The 20701-nt window shown below is 34.8% G+C and overlaps 1 protein-coding gene across 16 annotated transcripts in view; it reads right to left on the bottom strand.

Moving 5' to 3' along the window:
- LOC109538193 (lethal(3)malignant brain tumor-like protein 3) overlaps nucleotides 1–20701 on the bottom strand; it is a 145635-nt gene that overhangs the window by 65555 nt on the left and 59379 nt on the right. Inside the window, exons 1-2 of one of the 16 annotated variants that reach the window (XM_019905332.2) lie at nucleotides 13296–13582; nucleotides 11091–11333 (exon numbers count right to left, since the gene is read on the bottom strand). The exons of 11 other annotated variants lie outside the window; for them this stretch is intronic. In XM_019905332.2, the coding sequence (XP_019760891.2) occupies nucleotides 11091–11136 (46 nt within the window). In that variant the 5' untranslated portion in view covers nucleotides 11137–11333; nucleotides 13296–13582. Of the gene's footprint in view, nucleotides 1–11090; nucleotides 11334–12259; nucleotides 12379–13295; nucleotides 13583–20701 lie in introns of those variants that run through there. 4 more of the 16 variants (XM_019905334.2, XM_019905333.2, XM_019905335.2 and 1 more) reach the window with 4 other exon arrangements.

The following is a 20701-nucleotide window of genomic DNA, read 5'->3' as shown; positions in this document are numbered from 1 at the left end:
TAGGCAGATTACCTTGAAAAACATTGCTGCCGTATTTCTGATATAGTTTTTGGTAAATTTCTCAGTTTTTCATAACAATTAATTTATTTTACTATTTTTTCTGTACTCCTATGACAGCGCCAGACAACACCTCCAGAGGAATGGCGCCAATTTTGAATCATCCTGTAGGTGATTCAAAAGCTAGCGTAGCAATTCTATCGGATGTACCGTTTGACGTCACAGCGAGTAAAATCGCGTATGGCTTCACGTCATTTTTAAACCGAATATGGTAACTTTCGATCCCTTTGGTTGATTCTGAAACTTTTCTTTTGGAAATTTGCTACAGGCATTCTTCTAAACGACCCACACGCAAATGTTTGAAGAAGTTTTTAAAAAAAATAACCTGCCGTGATATAACATAACGTGATGCCGCACTCCACAATTTTTTCTAATGCAATGTCGTAAAACAAACAGCACCTACAATAAATCTTTGAAACAGGGTTTTAAGAATCAAGAAAAAAATCAGCAATTTACTGTTAATTGGCCCGTAATAATTTACGGGCCAATTAACAATATAACAATTAAAAAAATAAAACGGGCACACATGAGTGTATAATTATCAATTAATTAGAAGTACCATTTTTAGATAATGGTTTAGTTTATATTGGAAAAAATTATCGAATTATCAGCGAGCACATATTTTAAAGTAAACGGTTAATACATCTAGATATATCAGCTACGCTGCTCAGCAGCGCTTTATAAGGATACAATAGGACTAATAGACGATTTAATGAAAGCTGTGGTGTAGACTGGCGTTTGAGATCGTATTAAAAGATCAATTTGTTAAATTGTATTGTTGCCGTCTTATTCCATTTACGTCACTTTACTTTCAAAATGAGACGCCACCAGGAGCGGATTCGGGCTAGTTTGGTTAATGTTGCCTTCTTAGTGAGTTGAAAGTCAGTAACCACAGCTTCTGCGAAATCTCTTCGCGCGCTTCAGGGAGGAAATTGTCTTTTTACAATGGCGACTCGTTCATTTTTGATTTGCGAGTGGTCCAAATCCGCTCGCAGCTAATAACAGTATTAAAAGCCTACTTTATGTAGCCGGTTAAGAACTAGAACGTAATTACAGGTTGGCTATTATTTATTTACGAAGCTCAGTGATAAAACAGAACTATTGATAATAAATAGAAAACGGCATGTTGCCTCAGGGGTACTGTTACTCGTTTGCTTTCGGTATGTAGTTCATAAAATTGGAATTATTGTGTTCCGCTATCAATTCTTCGAGCAATCATTATTTCGCTTCTTGATTCTTTGTATTAGTTTTAACTATTACACTTACAATGTGCAGTGAATGCAACAAAGACGATTTGAAGTTTTACAGTCAATTTATTTGGAAAACATGTTCGGGAAATTGTCTCATTTCTATTTCAGTTGGGTTGAGTCAAATATCCACAATGTCAGCGATGTTTCAAAGGAAGTTTGCATTGAATATGAGTAGACATTTTTGGTGGAACAATATCATTTTTTTGAATGAAGTATACTTTCAAATGAACTTTTATGTGAAAAAAATTAAATTATTTAAAAAATAATACTTGAAAAATTACAATTACTTTCTCTCGGCATCTGCTATGGGCTGGACATAAAAGTTTGATGACATGGGTTATTGATGTTCAAACATATATAAATCAAAGTAGATGAATATATAAGAGTTGGGCTGGTGTGGAACATTTTTTTGCTTTTAATTAAAAACTTAAAAAAATAAATAAAATCACTGTTTTAATATATGTTTTGTTTTACTAACAGGAGGAACAAAGAAAATTTGGCTAAAATGATTGAACTATTGGCGAAAATTTGGCTAAAATGATGAAAAAAAATGATTGAACGTTTTTTCAGCAATGCAGCGTTGCCCTTAAACAAAAAGTAGCATAAACTTTACCATTTGAAACGAAACACCTTGTATCTAATACCGTTTTTTGATTCGCAAATGCTTTCCCAATTTTCATACTGATTTCTGACGATTTTCGATCAGTTACTTATTTTCAAAATCTCGAGTTTGATACATAGCTCGAGTTTAATGTTTATTACTGCGGTATCTGGATACTTAAAATCTTCAAATTTTTGGCATAGCATAACAAGGATCTATGCATTTGTTTTATGTATTGTACGGCTGGATCGCAAAATGGCAAAAAGTAATTTTTTACTAATCAAACAACATTATCAAGGAATCTGAAAGATAAGCAAAATTCTGTTCAACTGATATATCATGTTCCTAGACCAAAACATAAAAAATCCAATAAAAAAACCGCGTTTTTCTAAAAATGGAATGATGTGAATAAACAATTTAAAAAAGAATTACTTACTCGAAACGGGAAGCGCGGGATAGAGGTAAGTCTTAGACACAACGATTCAAAAACTAATAAGAAAATTAAAAACCGTATTCCAAACAGGGTGTTTTATTTAAACGTGCAAATATGATGCAACTTTTTGGGATAAGACGCAATCCCTCATTGCTTAAAATATTTAAAGCTTTTTGATTTTGTTCGCCAGCATTTCTAGAAGCATCCAAATTTTCTGCAAAGTTTAAAGTATCGTTTTCTAACAGCAGTTAATAAAGCTTAGCTTAAAGAAGTTTTATCAAGCTAAGTTTCCGAAATAAAAAACTGAAAAAAGTAAGTAGGTACTTAAATGTAATTTGATTTTCGTCATGGTCACTATTTGACCATTCAGCAGTAATCTGAATAATCTCTCTGTAACTAAAGCCGTTAGTTAAGCCATAACTGCTGTGCACAATGACAATAATCCGGTCATAATTCGTCCATTGAAAGAAAAAAATTCTTCTCTAATCTAATTCTTGCTTCTATAGTTCGTTGGAGCTTTTCAGCTAAAACGCAGGTAGATAAATTGAACCGGCACGAAACAGAGCCCTTTGCACAGTCACTTGGCGTAAGACTGTAAAAGCTGATGTGAAATCGCATAGTTAGATGGTTATGAATTTGCGAACAACTCCCCAATCAATCGAAACAGTCATTTGTTAAAGCCCGGTTAAAATAAATCAAGTTGTCCGCGGGTTCCGTGGGTCGACAGTGCCCGCAGAAGGTATGATTAACTCGGAACAGCACCGTGGAGTAGCTGTGGACCTTATAATGAACCGGTCGCCTCTGTTATTACTCTTATTTACGTAATTATCTCGGTACGTACACTTACGTACCACCATTTCTGGGATCGCTTGTTTTTTCCCAATTTTTTAATTATTATGGACTACCAAGAGGTTAATCGAAAATCGTGACGCTGTTTAGGCAACATCTGTCCTAAGCTACTGGTTATGATTGGATTGGATGCTTCAGATTTTCGTTTAATATTTGAGCTTTAATTCTGGTTTGTATCGCTTTTGCTGGTATATCCGAAAATTACAGCTGAGCAACTGTAATTTTCCACCATTATGGACATAATTGTAAATCGTAAAGTATTAGGTAAAAAAGTAGTTTTGAGAATAAACCAAGAGTGAACGCTACTTCAAACCGTGTACAGGAAACCATCCTATACATGCATTCCAAAAAATTGGACTGAAAAAATTTGCATGTAAAATTTTGATTTTTGATCGAAAATTTTACATGAAGTAAGTATAGGTCGATGTTTTCACATTTTAAGTTAAAAAATATGAAATTTCTCAACGTGCCCTAAAAATAGAAAAATACCCTAAAACCTTCAAATTGACTGAAATAACAGACTTTTCAGCTCATTTTAAGCCGATTTTGAGCGGTTACGAACTTTAACGACGATTTCTTCCTTATTACAGACCTAAACACTTTAAATATCCATCTTGAGGAGCTCCTTAGGTCGGAAACAATCAACTGAGCTAAAAAACTCTCATGTAAAATTTTTATTTTTGACCAACATTTTCTTAGCTCTAGTATGTTTTTTGAAAAATCATGAAATCTCTGAAAATGGCAAGCGCAGCAATAAACAAGCGAGAAATCCAACCAGCTCATTGAAAAACATGTGAGACACTTTACATTTGAAATAATCCAGATTTGCTGATTATTTGAAGCAGATTTTGAGCGGTGACGATCTTTAACCAACTATATCTTCCTTATTATAGACCGAAACACTTTAAATACTTATATTGTGCTGATCTTTAAGCCGGAAAAAGTCGATTGATCGCAAAAAACGCGCATGTGAAATTTTCAATTTTGTCCAAAATTTTCCAAGGGATTGAAACCATTTTTTTTTAATGTGAAGTCTTTTACAATGCCCCAAATTCTACCACATTTGCATTCCAAATAAGCGAGAAATCCTCCTCAGTGAAAAACACCCTAAAGGCTTCAGATATGAAATAACAGACCTTTCAGCTCATTTTAAGCAGGTTTTGAGCGATCATTTTCCAAGCTTAACCTTATAAATTTTGGAGCACAAGACTCTCAATCCACTTATGAGCGTAAATCGATCAGTGATAGTATTTCTGCGCATAAATGAGTCAGTTTTCATTTTCCAACGAATCTGAGCAAACCAATCCGCGCTAAAGCGAAGTAAACCATATACGTGTTACTTCAGAATGACAAACAATAAAAAACTCGATATTCCTATGCCGTCTCGCAGCTGTTAAATAATTATGGCGTATTTACACTAAGGATATTATATGGAAACCAACTGGTTTGCTGGTTGTTTTCAAGAGTTGAACAAATACAATTGCACCTCATTGGAAAATTACTTATTTCTACGGTTACATTGAAATATCGTTTAAAATTGAATGCATCAAATAGTAGAAGATTATATTGTTGCCATTCAAGAGCAACAGTCTGAGAGTAAACAGAGTTTTTTTTGGAGGGCAGTACTGGAATTCTGGTTATCAACGAAACGAGTTCCATAGCCCAGACTATTATCGATCTTGCCTATCGACTGATACGTGTATTCCATGTCAAGTCGCATTGGCTACTAAATATTCCTCGCGATATCTACCTAGCTACTTGCAAGAATTTATTGTGAACCCTATCGAACGTCGATGTCACGTCAACGATTCTTCCGTCGCCGGACAAAGGTTACCATGGATTGTGTGTAGAAGGAATAGCAATTCAACCGAACAGCAATAACAACGTTTATTTTATGTGTTGTACTATAACATAAAGTTCAGGTTTTTGTTTTTTCTGTAAAATATGTTTTGAATTTTCAAGAGAGAAGCAGTTAAATCAATTACAAAATAGCGTGAAGCTTGTAACTGTAGATTTTAATGCATCTGCTTATTTATGTGTAGTTTGGCAGTAGTAGTCTGCCAAAGTTGTACCGAAACATTGGGAAATTATGGTAATTTTTGTTATATTCTGTTTCAGCCCGACTATCTTAGACTAATACTTCCACACTCTATGAAAAAATATGGATAGTTTTGTTTGCATTTTTGTCCATCTGACTAACCAGCTTCAAAAGTTAGATAAGTGAGTGATAAATCAGGAGAAAAGTAAATTGATTAAGTCACTACTATCGGCTTGTGATAAAAGCATGAAGGTTGATCAATAGCATTTATTTTGAATTCGAATTAGCAACCTACATATTGGGTAGCACCGAGCTGCTAATGTTTCCAAGAAGGAGTTTCAGTAGTGCTTCTCACTTCAACCAGTGCTCAGTGTCATTATTTCCTACTTACTTTACTTTTACTTTTTCGAGTCCGAAATCATTCCATTCAAAGTCTTTCTGCCCAGTACCGGGCTACGTCTATGGCATTTTCATTTGCAATCCACATCTCATTGATGGAGCACGTTCATTATTTCGTATTAAACTTGTTTTGATGCTTATACTACTTGTTTGGGAATGATTCTGTTTATTTACAGTTTATTGTTACCATTTGTTTATAAAACGTGGCCGTAAATGGTTAATGTATTTTATTGTATTACATGACAAGTGAGCAAAGGTTCAGAACGCATTATCAAAACCTCATAGCAAACAGATGCATTTGTTTAAATCTTTCTCTATCTATGAGCAACATACACAACCAAATAATAAGAATAGTAGCAAACGACAAGCAAAAGGCACTGAAATAAAACGACATCGAAGTTTTAAATTTAAAAAGAATTTAAGGTGGTAACACCACAAATGAGGAAAATATTTGATAGTAAAATTACATCAAATAAATACAGGGGATTTAAAATTGGCGTCATCCCTATTAAGGGGCAATTGGCTCACTTATAGAGGGCAAGAAAAATATTGAAATTTTTTTTCGATAATTTCTAGAAAATTGTTCCATGTTTATTTGGAAGCATATTGGAATACTTGAGTATTCAAATAGAAAAAATTGTATATTAAAAAAGTTCTTTTCTACAATTTGTTGATGAAAAGTCAAAGCGACAATGATGTTTTTTGTCATTAACAGATAGTTACAGGTAGATAGCCTTTGTCAGTAATAATAATAATTTGTCAAAATGTGACTGACTTTGAAGCTCCTTTCAGGAATTTGCGGATATGTGTCACAAAATATCGCCCTGGGGGATGTTCTGTGATATGCGTTTAGTTCTCGGGAAATGCCCCCGTAAGATAGCACAAGCTGTAAGAATTCACAACAACAAAAGGCGAGATATACGGGAGATTGTCTTCAGGAAGATAGTGGACGGCAATAGATTTTCGGGTTCCAGACACAGAGGAACAAGTATTGGAAATAATTGCAGCAGAGCCTTTCAGGAGTACTCAGAGCACAATACCTGACAATTTCCTAAGCAACAAATAAATACCGAGGAAGGGCTACATTCCTACCACGTATGTAAGATATACACATCACAAGAACACATTAAACCAATGGATTACTGAAGACCGGTAAAAATTGAGCAGGAATTAATTAACCGAATGAGAAACTGCTCGATAAGAGTGGATAATAAGGAGATTACACAGGCACTAACTTGTTTCGAGTTAATGACTCAAATGAGTTTTTAAAAATTGCGAAGCAACAGGTATTCCCGTAATGTTACTTAGGCCCGAATTCAAGAACGCACTCAAGCATCACTCACACTGAAAACAAACTCATCTCATACAAACCGTATTCAGAAACCATTTTCTTAAATGAGTGATTTAATCGTAAACTGTCCCTAACTTTCAATTGAAGATATGCGGGTTCCGTACCATAAGTGAGTGAGAAAAATTAGTGTCGTCTTCTCATAGGTTACTCAAGATTTAGTTTGGAGCATTTTGATCAGTTAAAATCCGGGAGTTTCATCAAATTGCAAGTTTTCCTGGAGTGATTTGTTGTATAAATGGCACCCACATTAAAATAGCAAGCCAAGGTGCATCAAATGCATGAACAATGAACTGTAGGGGAATAGGAAAGGATAGATGTCTCAAAACGTGCAAGGCGTAGCCGGACCGAACATAAGGATATTGCTTTTCATTGGACAGGCTCTGATCATAATACGTATACTTCAAAACCCTTGAAAAACCCAAAAAGAGAAGCCGAGCAGCAATATAATAACGCATATATTTTAACAAGGAATGTTGTTATTCATGGCGCTTTTGGTGTACGGAAAGGTCGTTTTAATGTTTAGAAAAGTGCTTGCAAGTATTATTACAACATAACACCAGAATTTGCTATCTACTACAGCGGTGGTTAATAATATTGCCATTGACACCAGCTAGAAGATATATGGAAGTATAACTATGGAGGAAACTGAAAGGTTTCCTCAGTCCAAAAGGCCAAGTATGGTAATCAGCGCTACTTTCATTCACGACATTTTTGTAGCTTAACTGATTGAAATTAATAAGTTTTATATTATATTCAACCCCCAATTTTTTCTAAATTTGTTTATTTATCTCTAGTCTCTTTGCTTTAACTTCCACATGTTTTAGAATTTCTTTAACAATGCATATACGAACATTCTGCCACTCTGAAATTGTCATTCATAATTAATGAACATGAATTATAAACTAAATGAATGTAATGTATGAACGTAATTTTTTTCTTTAAAATCCACACCAGTGTGGGCTGATTGGGCCTGAGCATCTCACTGCCATGTTGCCGCTATGCTTGGTTTTCAACCGCTTGGTCTTACTCGAATAGCGACGCCTAACCTCAGAAAAAGTCGTTTACTTTTTAGATAATTATTTCTGGTTAATGTTTGTTCGTGTTTAAGATGCAATCTTACAGGAGAAAAAAATGTTAGGCTCCATACTTTTCGGATTTTTCACAGGCATATATATAATTAAAGGGAAGGTCATAAACAACATTTAAATATATGGTATGGACGGTTAAGAAAAAAATATCTGCAACCCTTAACGAAGCCAGTGAAAATGAAAGTGAACTGAGGTTATAAAACCGGAGTCAAGTTGTGGTGCACGTCTGGCAACGCTGTTCAACAATCAACCACGTTTCGTTTCAAACAGATTCGTTCGACACGTTCTCTTGTTTCTGGTCTTAATAAGTGATATTCGTTTTATTAATAAACTATTACACTTAGAAGAAATAGTGCGAAGTGGTTTTGTTTGCAGAAAAATTTGCATGCGTTTTTATGCTTGCTTATTTTTTATTCATGAATCTTCCTTTGACTGAAATCAATGCTGCTCCGAAACAAATTGGAAATTTTCGATTAGCGTCATATTATGAAACCTACACCAATCCACCAAAGAAGATATGAAAAACCCGATTTTAAATTACAAAATACGAACGTAAATTTGAAGAAAATCCCCTACACAATGTACAAAATATCTGAGTAGCCCTTGATTTCTTCCAAAGACGGTCTGAAGAAACTTGTACAATAGGCTAGATTACAGATTTTGAAATACCGTTGTATAATGTAGATATACGTCTACTAATTCCGAAAAAATAATTATTTCCGCAAGAAATTATATGTATGCTCAAATAATCGTATTTTTGTCTTGTCATTTCATATTAAACGCGAAAACGCTCGTGGGTGTCATGTCGTCTGCCTGTGACGTCACGGCCTCATTCAGGGTGCACGGTGCCTATGCTTAAGGAAGGAAGTTCACAAAATAATATACATTTTGAGTGTTAAAAATGACTTCCAAATTTTACAAGTGATGAGCGGGTCCTCTATGCACAAACACATCGATAACAACACCTAATAAATTGTTTATTTTCATTTCAATCAAGAAAATAGTGAGAGATAAATGGCTAAAGCTGGCAATGCGAAAACCATCAGATGTAAGCAGGAATACAAAACTTTATTTTTGTGAAGACCACTTTGATGTAAGTATTTGCTTTAGATTGATAGGGAGTAATTCAGAATGTTTTTTGAGATTAAATATTAATTATATAAACATTATATTAATAATTTTACCATTATCATTCCCACTAGACTATTTATTCTCCTTCCCGCTGCCTAATGATGTGGAAAACTATATGGAGTATCATTTGATGGGTAACCTTTTTAAACCTGAAGCTAAGGAAGCAAAACAAATGGAAAATCTAAAATAATGGAAAAATTAATAATAGAAACAAAAATCAAAAAAAGGAAATAAAAGCAGCTAGCTGCTTGAGGATTCATATTGAACGGGTGATCAGACGGTTACGAGAATTTAATATGGTAAAAGCACATGTTTGCCTTAACATAAGTTTGATCAAAGTTCTTGATGATAAAATTACAATAGCGTGTGATTTAATTAATTTACAAGATTTTCTAATTAAATCAATATACTTGTTAAATATATGCATCTATACTTTTATCCAGCAAATCTGACACATAATTTTCATCAAAAAATAGTATAACTTTGTGTCTCAAAAATAACGTATGATATAAATAAAAACAAGTGTTATAAAATGCTTGTGTGAATTAAATTATCGTTAGCACTGAAGATGAATTAGATTGTACTTGTACTTAGGAAAAGTCTTTATTGGATGCAAAAAACTCCTCCAACTTTATCATATCAACTCTGGGCAAGAGCTGTTGGCCTTGATAAATCGTTGTTCCATCGTTGTTAATTCCTTTAGATTATTTAGCACAAAACCACGAATAACCACGAATAACAATAAACTATAAAAAATATATAAAAAAATAACAAATAAACTGATGCGATAGGGCTATTACCACAGCTGCGCTGCGTTATTCCTTCAAGGGCCGTGACGTCATGCGATCTGATTGGCGTTTCAAGCAATATGGCCGACATTTCTAGAATCCTTTCAACATATTTTCATTTTTCATTATTAGCATTTTTCTCTAAAACCATTATCTTTTTTGATCCTTTTATACTGTCGTCATGCCTATTCCAATTAGGTTTTGTCAAAACTCGCTAACTTCTACAGAGTACGCGAGACGAAAGTCGAAGTTTGGCCACTGCCTTATGCGTCATGCACGCAGTGGCGGTCCTTCGACTTTCGTCTCGCGTACTCTGTAGAAGTTAGCGAGTTTTGACAAAACCTAATTGGAAATGAAAAACTGGGATTGGAAAGTAAATTGTCATTGTCATGTCTTGTGAGCAGCAAAAGTGATTCTTTTGCTATACAAAACAGTGGCGAAACTGTGTACTTTCCACCAGGGGTTCAAGAACATATTAGTTTTACATTTCCAACGTACGGCTATGGCGAGGTTTAGGTGCGAATTGACCGATTGCTATTCTAGTAAAAGGCACTCGTTTTAAAATGTGGAAATTTACATCTCTGAAGCTGAAAAACTACCTGCTACTATTTCAGGCAACATAGTTGACCTGAAGAATAGATTCGTCCTTTGTCATTAGTTAATTTTTGATTTATGGGGTACAGGTAGACTTAGAAAGCTTACTCGGAACAGGTAGAATAACCTTTTTGACCTAACTAGGTACCATTGGAGGCTGAGTGCATTATCCAACACTTTATCCCGGGTAAAATAACATGTTCAAAAGAAACGCCTGTGACTTGAATTTTATATTGCCGATATTAAAGAAATGTTACTTTTGCGCTCGGTCTCAACAGATAGTCACATAGATTTGATTCATTTCAAAGGTTTCTGTCAAACTTTCAGAAGGAATTTTTGTAGCAAGTAAATTTTATTCATTTGAAAAAAATTCCAATAAATTTTGCTTGCCTCTATAAAATGAAAACAACATATCCATATAACAACAAAACATGATAAACTGCGGTGAAAATGAGCAAGTTTAATCAAAGATCTAGAACTTCAGAAATTTCCAAAACGACTAAAATCTTACCTGAGTAACACCAAGAGGGCCAAATGACCGCATTTTCTGTATCCATTGGTTTACCACTTTCAATGAAGAAGTCTTCACTTCAACGCATAATTCAAAGCGTCTATTGTAAGAAGTTCTCCACGACAGACCGTTGTCAACCCGTTTTCGTACATGACCACCCACTATATTTATGTCAAAAACTAATATTCACATTTGTTTTCAGTCCATCCATCAACTATCGAATTAGAAACTTTTCATAATTATCTGAAATATAGATTGTTGGTTATACAAGATTTTGGCATACGCACGATAATTTCAAATTTATACAAATGTTCAGCGATAAAAAACACGTTTTAAACTGACTCTAAGAATTGAAGCTTAGCAATATCAATTGAGCGGCAAGCTTTTCAAATCTTCAAAGTCTTCTGACTTTTTTCCAACTTGTATAGATTTCCTGATTTGTAAGATCAAACCCACCTTCAGACACGCACTTTTAAAATAAATAATTAATTTATGCCAAGAGGAATTAATTAAACTGATATACCGAGTCCTTTTCATAGATTTTGATTCGACTTTAAATCTGCTTTTCACTCTATTGCATTATTTGGGTTTAGGGCTTTTTCCAAGATTTGGCGATTTTATGCTTTACCTATACTTAAATTTTAATTAGCTTGAAATTGCAAAGAAATCTTTATGTAAGAGAATTTTGAAAATATAAAATAGTTTGGAAACGTCAGTTTTCAGCTGAAAACTTTTCCGACGTAGAATCGCCGTTAAAGGCCGTATATGTAAAAAAACGTGACCCCAGTTTGTTAAAGGTTACCTTTTTCTGGGCGGACTAATTGAGTTTTGATGGGTATCAGAGTGCAAATTACCAAGTTTTCCAGCTTAATTTATAGGAAATTACAGTTTTGGCGACTTAACCGTAACGAAGATTCAGGGGCTCTATCAAATTCAGTCGCGTTAACTTTAATTTGATTCAAAGTAAGTATATTTTTCGTGTAGGCAAAAGACTTTGATTGCAAATAGTAAATATGCATATGCTTGGAGATTTGCTTCACTTTGAAAGTTTGAACTTAACTGGTATTTGGGCGCAAATAAATAAATATAAGTAAAATACATGCAATAAGCAACAGTAATTATCATTGTAATTTATCAAGAATTTACATGCACGTTTGTGACAGACTTACCAACTGACCCCTTAAGATTTTTGTGAAGGACTAATTTCTGATATGAACTGACTTTCTATTTCTTCAGCTAAGATTAGAAATTGTACTTGAACCCATTCACACTAGTCTCCGATTATTATCTGAAAATTTTCGAAATTCATTTTAAAGCGCACTTTAGGAGTTCAGAAAAAAAGTATAACGAATGTGAATGAAATTGAATACAGCGCAAATGAATTGAATAAAGATCAGCATCTTAAAGGCAAAATGATAAATTACTAGTTAATGAGTGCTTCGCCTCTTGTTATCATCAACTTCAACTAAGCAAATTGCACATTAAGAAAAGTTCATAAATCATTGCAGTGAAAAGGAAATTTAATTTATTTATATTGGGCGTTATAATTAAATCGACCGTACAGGACTTGAATTTGAAGAAACAGGGAGTAAGTAATTTTAGAGGGTTTCGATTTTACATTGTTTGTAATTTCTCTGATGATCTGTTTGAGCCTGATGCTGCAACATTATTTTCAATTTCCAGCCTTGTTAAGGTCGTTTTTTGCAAACTCTCCATCTATGGTATTAACAATTCAGGCAAAATCATTTGAATGCTAATCAGTGTCGTCACCAAACTAATATACAGGTGTTAAATGATAAGATTCCTTTGAATAGTTAGAGTGTATGCTGTGATCCACTGTCCATTATAAGCATCGAATTTTTCGTTCATGCGATTACAGAACAGGAAATAAAAGTGAATCTGTAAAGAATACTAATGGCCCACATTTACTTTAAACATTAATTTTGACGGTGGATTATACCTTCATTTACTACATTACATACTGTTTGTGGAAGATTACTAGAGCCCTCTCCAATGTTATTCAGGATGACCGGAAAAATTATTTTCTGAATCAAAATTCAAAATTCGGCTTGAAATTGAGAAGTTTGAAGGAGCATCCTGTTGAAATGAGAGCCGTGCCCTCTAGGTGGTAGGAGGTTTACAAGTAGAGTTTTTCGTCAAATTAGCAAAGTGGAAAAATTAATAACAAAAAAAACTCGCCAAGACCTTGTTTAACAAAATCAACAACACATCATCCACTATGCAGCTCGTCTTCAACTCACGTCATCACTGATTGAGAGAGAAAAATCCGAATAAACCACTTCCTGCAAGAAAATCACGTTGCTTTCCGGTATGGTCCATCCGCATTCAAAATCACTTCCCTTTCGAGCGGGTACTACGACCGTCAACCACTTAGCTTCGTTACCGTGATAAAACTGAGCGACTTATCAATGCGGCAGGTGCGCTAAGGTGCCGGCCAAGGCCTCCCTGGGGTCGCAGAGTGCTCTGATTTCGGGAGAGGGGAGCGCGGTACCATGCCATGGGTCACCTGACGGGGCGGGACGGTACCAATGGTTCATTCTTGAATCCTAGTAGCCGTGGTACAGGAACGGATTCATCGTTTTATGGTCGCAGCTTCAATCGACTCGATCATCCTGATGAATGAGCGTGAATCGTACTTCCTGTGCTTCTATATGGTGATCAGAGGAAACAGGCAATTGATGCAGTTGATGACATTTTGCCATTCTAAATCTGGAACATTTTTTAATGTTCATGAAATGATAATGAAAGTGGAAATGTCGACGACTTCAACAGCTGGAGAAGATGAGCTTCTCCAACACCGTAATCTACTTACTGTCAAACATTTCAGTTCTTCATCAAGGCATTTTCAACACTTCTGCAGCTTGACTTTAAACATTTAAAAACAGTTGATTGTAGTCGTTGCCAGCAATGACTTCACTGACTGACCTAAGTCTGCTAAAGCATCCAGTTCCTTCAGAAAATGTCGCAGTTTGCTGCTTCCTTTCCATGCTGGGCCAAATGACTACACAACCTAAACGCTTAAATGACATTCTCGTCTTCTATTCAGTTATAGACGCTTGTATCATTTCCTCACCGCGTTCTTGTGAAATTTCAAAAAAAATTGCAGATTTTAGGTCGGGAAAGCGGGGAGTCCCTCCATCTGTGCATCCCTTTTATCCCGACTAGAATCACGGCACTGATTTCTTTTTGCTTGGGAACGAATAACGTTCCTCAAATATTTCTTGTCATCCTTGAAATGTGTGAGTACATTCGACAAAAAATGTTCAGTCCATGCCTGTTCCCAATTACAAGACACAACCTTTTCTTCTTTGAACCCGTCTACCTCCACTGCCGCTCTACCAATAAGCTACTGTTAATCCATGTCGATGCCACTTTTTTTCTTTTGCCATTCTCTTTTATTAAAACCATCCAGTTCACTTGACTTTGTGGTGTCTCCGTTTCACTCGTGAAGTTGCCTGATGCTTCCAAGTCGGACTTTCTCGCTTCAGCACATTAGGCTAATTGGTCAAGCTTTTTGTCTTCGAATCTGATCGAGATCTTCAAAAGTTCACCGGACGACGTCGATTAAAGATGGTCGACTGTGGAATTAATGGTGTCTTCTTGAACTTCTCATTTTTAATGAGTTGGGAGATTTGGGCATTTGAAAGTTGATTCTGATTGAAAGTTTAATATAAATCATTAATCCTTATGGAGAAGAGTTTGGAGACGATTTTTTTATGTTGACAACGTTGGTTCCAGCTCGATCTTTCAACAGATTAATTTGGTCTTACTTCAGTTCTTCACAGCTTTAAACCGTTTTGTATTGAGGTTTACTTAAGAGAGCCCCGAAGAAATATTGTGTACAATCTATGTCTTCGAAACAGTTTTCCTCGAATAACTTGTATTTTACAAGATCATGCCGGATTTAAATGTAGATTTTAAATTTTAGAGCAACTTTTATTAATGAGAAAAGTCGACTATGTACAAGTACCAAATTGTGCTGGTTCATAACGGAGTAAAAATTAATCGCGAATTTTATTTCGAAACTCGACTTAACTTCTTAACTCTTATCTTTTCTGGGTCTCAGTCAAAGTGTGAAGTAAAAGTTTTGAAACTTTTTACCAATCATGAGGTAAGTTTTTCAAAAGTTTTGCTCTCTCAAAAAGAATATTTTTTTCCCTCAAGAACTGATGAATGTTTTAACACTTTATAAATTATAGTATTTATACAACATGTCTTAATTGTGAATTGGTGTTTGTAGTTTATGTAAATTTTAAATCTGATGATGGCGCGAAAATTTAATGTTGTCTCGCCAAAACGTAATTAAATAAACGATATTCAAATTTTTTAGTTCACACTTTGACTGAGACCCAGGAAAGATAAGAATATCATAACAAGTACACGCAGTCAGGAAAATAAATCAGAGTTAACTTCATAACCTCACTTCACAACACCAGTTTCATTATTCACAAGAATTTTTGTATATTATTTATCGCTGCTCGTTGTTTTCTGGTGAGAGAAGTTTGTAAAATGATAACATATAATGTAGTTTACCTTTAGCAAAGTTTGGCAGACTTAAAAGAAAAATACTAAAAAACACATCGTATTTTGCCTAAGAAAATCACTGTAATGAACCAAATGCTGCCTGCACACATAAGGCAAACAATCTATTATTTCAACATGTATCAAATCACAAATAAATGAGAAAATTTTGAAATAAGTCATGAAAAATCTACAAAGCATGCTCTTTACTTTCAGCTCACAAGAATTCTTGTATTTGAGCCACGAAATGTGCAAATTCAATTATCAAAAATTCTCAATTCATTGAACTTCTTAAAAAAGGTCTCATTTCCGCAAACGATAGGAACGAATCAAGTCAATTAAGACTCAGTGATGATTTAAAAAATAATTTTCTTATTTTGGTACAGGACAAAATAGTGCCCAAAACCTCTTACAAAATCCAAGTTTTTAGAAAAATTTAAAGTCTCACTAAGTTCGGAGTTAAGCTACAGAATAAACTCTTCCTCGAATAACTGGTGTTTTAGAATATTATGACCGAATTGAATGTAGATTTTTAATTTTACAGCAATTTTTATTAATAGTCGACTATGTAATAGTATGAAAATAGTCGACTATGTAAAACGTACTTGTAGCAGGGAGCTAATTGTATTCAAAAGCACAAAATATCTGTTTTATATCGGAGTACGGAGTAAAAATCAATTGCGAATTTTATTGCAAAACCCAACTTCACTTCATAACCTCCCTTCACAACATCAGTTTTCATTGTTCACAAAAATGTTTGGTTCTTATTTATCGCTGCTCGTTGTGTTCTGGTGAGAGGTTGGTAAAATGATAACAAAAATGTAGTTTACCATTAACAAAGTTTGGCCGACTTTAAATAAAAATACTAAGGAACATATTATTTTACCTAAGAAATTGACTGTAATGAACGTAATGTTGCAAACATAAGGCAAATAACTGAATATTAAAATCGACAAAATAAATGAGAAAATGTTGAAGTAAATCAGGGAAAAACTACAAACCATGATCTTCACTTTCAGCTTACAAGAATTCTTGTAACTGAGCCACTAAATGTTACATACTCAAAATGTCTGAGTCTCATTCTCTCTCATGAGTCTGATTTCCGCAGACGACAGGAACTAATCAAGTCAATTAAGTCTTAGTGATGATTTAAACAATTATTTTCGTATACTTGTTCTGGTTCAGGACAAAATAGGGCCCGAAAACGTCTTACGACATCTAAGTTTTCAGAAAAATTGAGAGTCTCACTGAGTGATCGGAATTAAACTACAGAATAAAGTCTTCCAATCAGTGTTCCTGGAATAACTGGTATTTAAAAAAATTATGCCCGAATTAAAAGTAGATTTTTAATTTTAGAGCAACTTTTATTCATGAAAATGGTCGGCTATGTAAAACGTACTTAACAGCACGGAGCTAATTGTATGTTGAAAACTTCCTAACCTCATTTCACAACATCAGTTTCCATTACTCACAAGAATGTTTGAATCTTATTTATCGCTGCTCGTTGTTTTCTGATGAGAGAAGTTGGTAAAACAAAGACAATGTAGTTTACCTTTAGCCAAGTTTGGCAGACTAAAAAAAAATACTAAAAAAACATCAGATTTTTCCTAATAAATTAACTGTAATGAACGTTATGCTGCATACATAAAACAAACAATCAAACATTGAAAACTGCATCAAATGAGGAAAAATCTTGACAAAATTAAAAACCATGCTCTTCACTTGCAACACACAACAATTTTAGATATTTAAAATAGTCTGATTTCCGCAAGCGACAGGAGAGATTCAAGTCAAGTAAAACTCCGTGATAATTTAAAAAAACAGTTTTGTTAGAAGGTCATACGTCCTATGCAAAGCAAGTTTCCAAATGAAAAGTGTCACTGACTGATTACAATCGGAAGCAAACTACACAGAAAAGTACAAGTTTTCAAAGTATTTAAATTCGAAGATAAAAAATATTAATCCACATAACCCATAGTTTATCATTTTAGCACATTATCCATAGCATATTGGAGGTGTTAAATTTGTTTTCCTTTTTGCGACGAAGTTTTACTGTTTTTCTGTTGATGAATTCCATTGAAATCGGTGGTTTTATGGGCCCTTAAAATATTCTTAAAATAGTCTTTTGAATTAATGTAATCCATTGAATTGATAGTGATATACCTTGAAGCGTTCATTAAAACTCCATAATGAAAAACACACCTTATTACACTTAAGTTTAGCTTATCGAAGTGTTAGATAAATACACTCTCGTAATTAAAAGCAAAGCTAATATTTTGGGTTGACTTTCTTCAAAAATCCAGCTCGTTCAACAACATGTACATATTTTTATCGTTCTTTGGTAGGTTGTAAATATTACGCAGTAAAGTTAAGAAATGAGGGTCACTTGTAATTTAACGGGCGTGTTAATGAGCAGAAACGATGAATATGAACTGGCTGAGGTTCCATAAAAATCATTGTATCAGTGGAAAGTTGATGCAGTATATTACTTTCGTATATTTTGTATATGCACTAATTGCATTTTCCTTATAGCTTTGTTTAGTTTCATTTCCAGAACATTTAATCTGCTGTTATTGCGGCATTTCAATTGTAGTGCGTTTTTCTCTTTTGCATCATGAAACCATCTGGCCAAATGAAAGATCCTCTTACTTGACGATTTTACGGAACGATGATCGTACTTTTCTTATTCTACACGTTATACTTTCAACGCATCTCTGACCACCAGCGATCTGTGAACGACGTTACCCAATTAAATAACTAATTAATTAATGCTGCCGATTTACTTAAGAGAACTGATTAATTAATAGAAACATTTTGTTATACAACATTGAACAGAAAAGCTTTCAGGTTTGGCTCGTTTTCAATAATAAAAAATGCGTCTTATGAATGGTGGATATGCATTAAGAGACACTCGCTTGGTTGCAGCAATTGATCTACTTTGGCGAATTGAAAGTCCACTTCGGAGCCGATGGTAGCAGGTGTGAGATGCCCTGACCTCGACGGATGTTAAACTATTCTTGCACAACCTGCTCGACCTGACCGAAAGGATGTTGGTAAGTCGATCATTTGCTGCTGCACTCCTTTAATCGACCGTAGTCATTGAATGTGTTTATTTTGATTGGAAACATTCTAAAATCACCGCCTACGGCTGCTATTTTTCGTTAATCATTCCCAAGTTCCTTTGCTGTGAAGCAAAAGTGAAGTTGCTTATCTTCTTCGGCCAAACATAAATGGAAATCAATTTCGTAGAATAGGCATGTGAGATGTGGCAATAGCAGTGTGACCGATGACCTCGCCTAATCGGTCGGTTTGGTTGTACTTCGGTTATTTTTTGTGGCTTCAACTGGTCGCATCCGGTGGTCAACGGAGGCGGCCGAATTCTCAAAGGAAGATGACTTTCTCGATAACGCCAGAAAATGCCAAAGGGGCAATGTGAAGAGTCAGCATGGGTGATGGGAGTTACGATAAAATGATCAGATTTTTTTGCTATACATTCGGGTCCATAAGCAGAAGTGACTGCGCGATATAATACAGTGTGCACGTAAAATATTAATACATTGTAGCAAAAAGCTTTCTGCACATTCTACCCATCCCTTTTGCATGTCTTTTATTATTCACCAAGTAGATGGCAAAGGTTCAGACATGCCAGCTTTGGGATTTTAGTTGTCCCCGACAAGACATTTTGTGGGTTTGGGTCGATTTTTTGAAACATTACCAAAGTAAAAAAGCATGTAATAGCTATTTATTGAACAAGCGCGCGAAGTTGTACTTTACAGCTCGTTAATTTTCAAGCAAGTAATCGAGCCATCAGTAAAAATAAAGTAAAAACGCTTGCACACGCCTAAAGTATGCCGTACCTGCGAGCATTTAGATCCGTAAAAAAATTATTTAATTAAAAAATTATAACAACGGAGAAATTACAACAAAGCCTTCTAGCGAAAAATCGTGCTTTTGAGAGAATATCTCGCTGGTCAAGACATATTTGTTGTTGATTTTTAAAAAATCCTAAAGAGCATCGTTTAGGACAAAATCGTAGAAAGGTCGTTTGCAAAAAATATCTTATGTCTCCAAAACAGAAAACGGTGGAGACATTTTGAAGACGCGGCTGGATAGAAGAAATAAAACTCAGAAAAAGTTGGTAATCACTATTCCTAAAATGCCCAATAAGCGAGTTAGAGGAGACTTTTGGTTTGGTCCCCAAATTTTGAAGAACGTTTAAAAATCGCCGATTTTTGGCCAAATTGTCCGTTGGCCAGCCTTTGAGGGCGCAAGATAATCAAAATCGCTCTAAATAAGTGAAAAACTTTCGAAAATTGCCCTCTGTGTCGCAGCATACACTTTACATGGGGTTGAAATGGGAGGTTTCCCACTGAAGCCTGATTGCCCTGATTAGGCCTTAAATATCTTAAAATGTTTCTGAACAGTTCGGTGTGTAACAATGAGAACATTCGACGGGGATTAGGAGTTAGTGAAAATTTCAAATTTCAGCTCCCATAAGAACTTGTAGTAGAACGTATGAGTTATTGGCTTTTTCTCCCGATCAGCGGATGATTTTTGGGGACAATCTCTGAATACTTTGATAATTCTAATACCTACAAAATTTTGGACCGAAATTTGCGATTTTGACATTTTAATCTTCTTGTTGTTGCCGTCTTGTAAATGTTGTTCTCAATGAATGCATGGCTGGATAAGGGCTGGCAAACCTGACAAAATCCTGCTATTTTTGGTCTTTCGAGTTTGGGAGAACATGCCAAATCGATGTTTGAAAAAGGCTCATATCTCCAAAACTAGAAACTATTGAGGTTTTATGAACAGACGCGGAAAAAAATTTACAATGTTGGTATCCACTTTTTCCTTAAGGACTGATAAGCGAGATACGGGAGGTTTTTCGCATTTTTCGCCAAATTTTGACAAACATTTTAAAAGCAGATTTTTTTCGGCTCGACTTGTTCCCACATATGTATAGTTAATTACAAATGAAAAGTGAAATCTGTTAAACTAGGGTACTTCGACACGGATTTGGAAGGTTTATGGTTTTTTAAAGCTTCAGCGTCCAAAAGAACCCGTAG

Source organism: Dendroctonus ponderosae, unplaced genomic scaffold (assembly GCF_020466585.1).
Source record: "Dendroctonus ponderosae isolate FM_Combo_2020 unplaced genomic scaffold, Dpon_F_20191213v2 Dpon_F_20191213_2, whole genome shotgun sequence".
Taxonomy (NCBI): Eukaryota; Metazoa; Arthropoda; class Insecta; order Coleoptera; family Curculionidae; genus Dendroctonus; species Dendroctonus ponderosae.
This window is presented reverse-complemented; position numbering and strand designations above follow the sequence as displayed.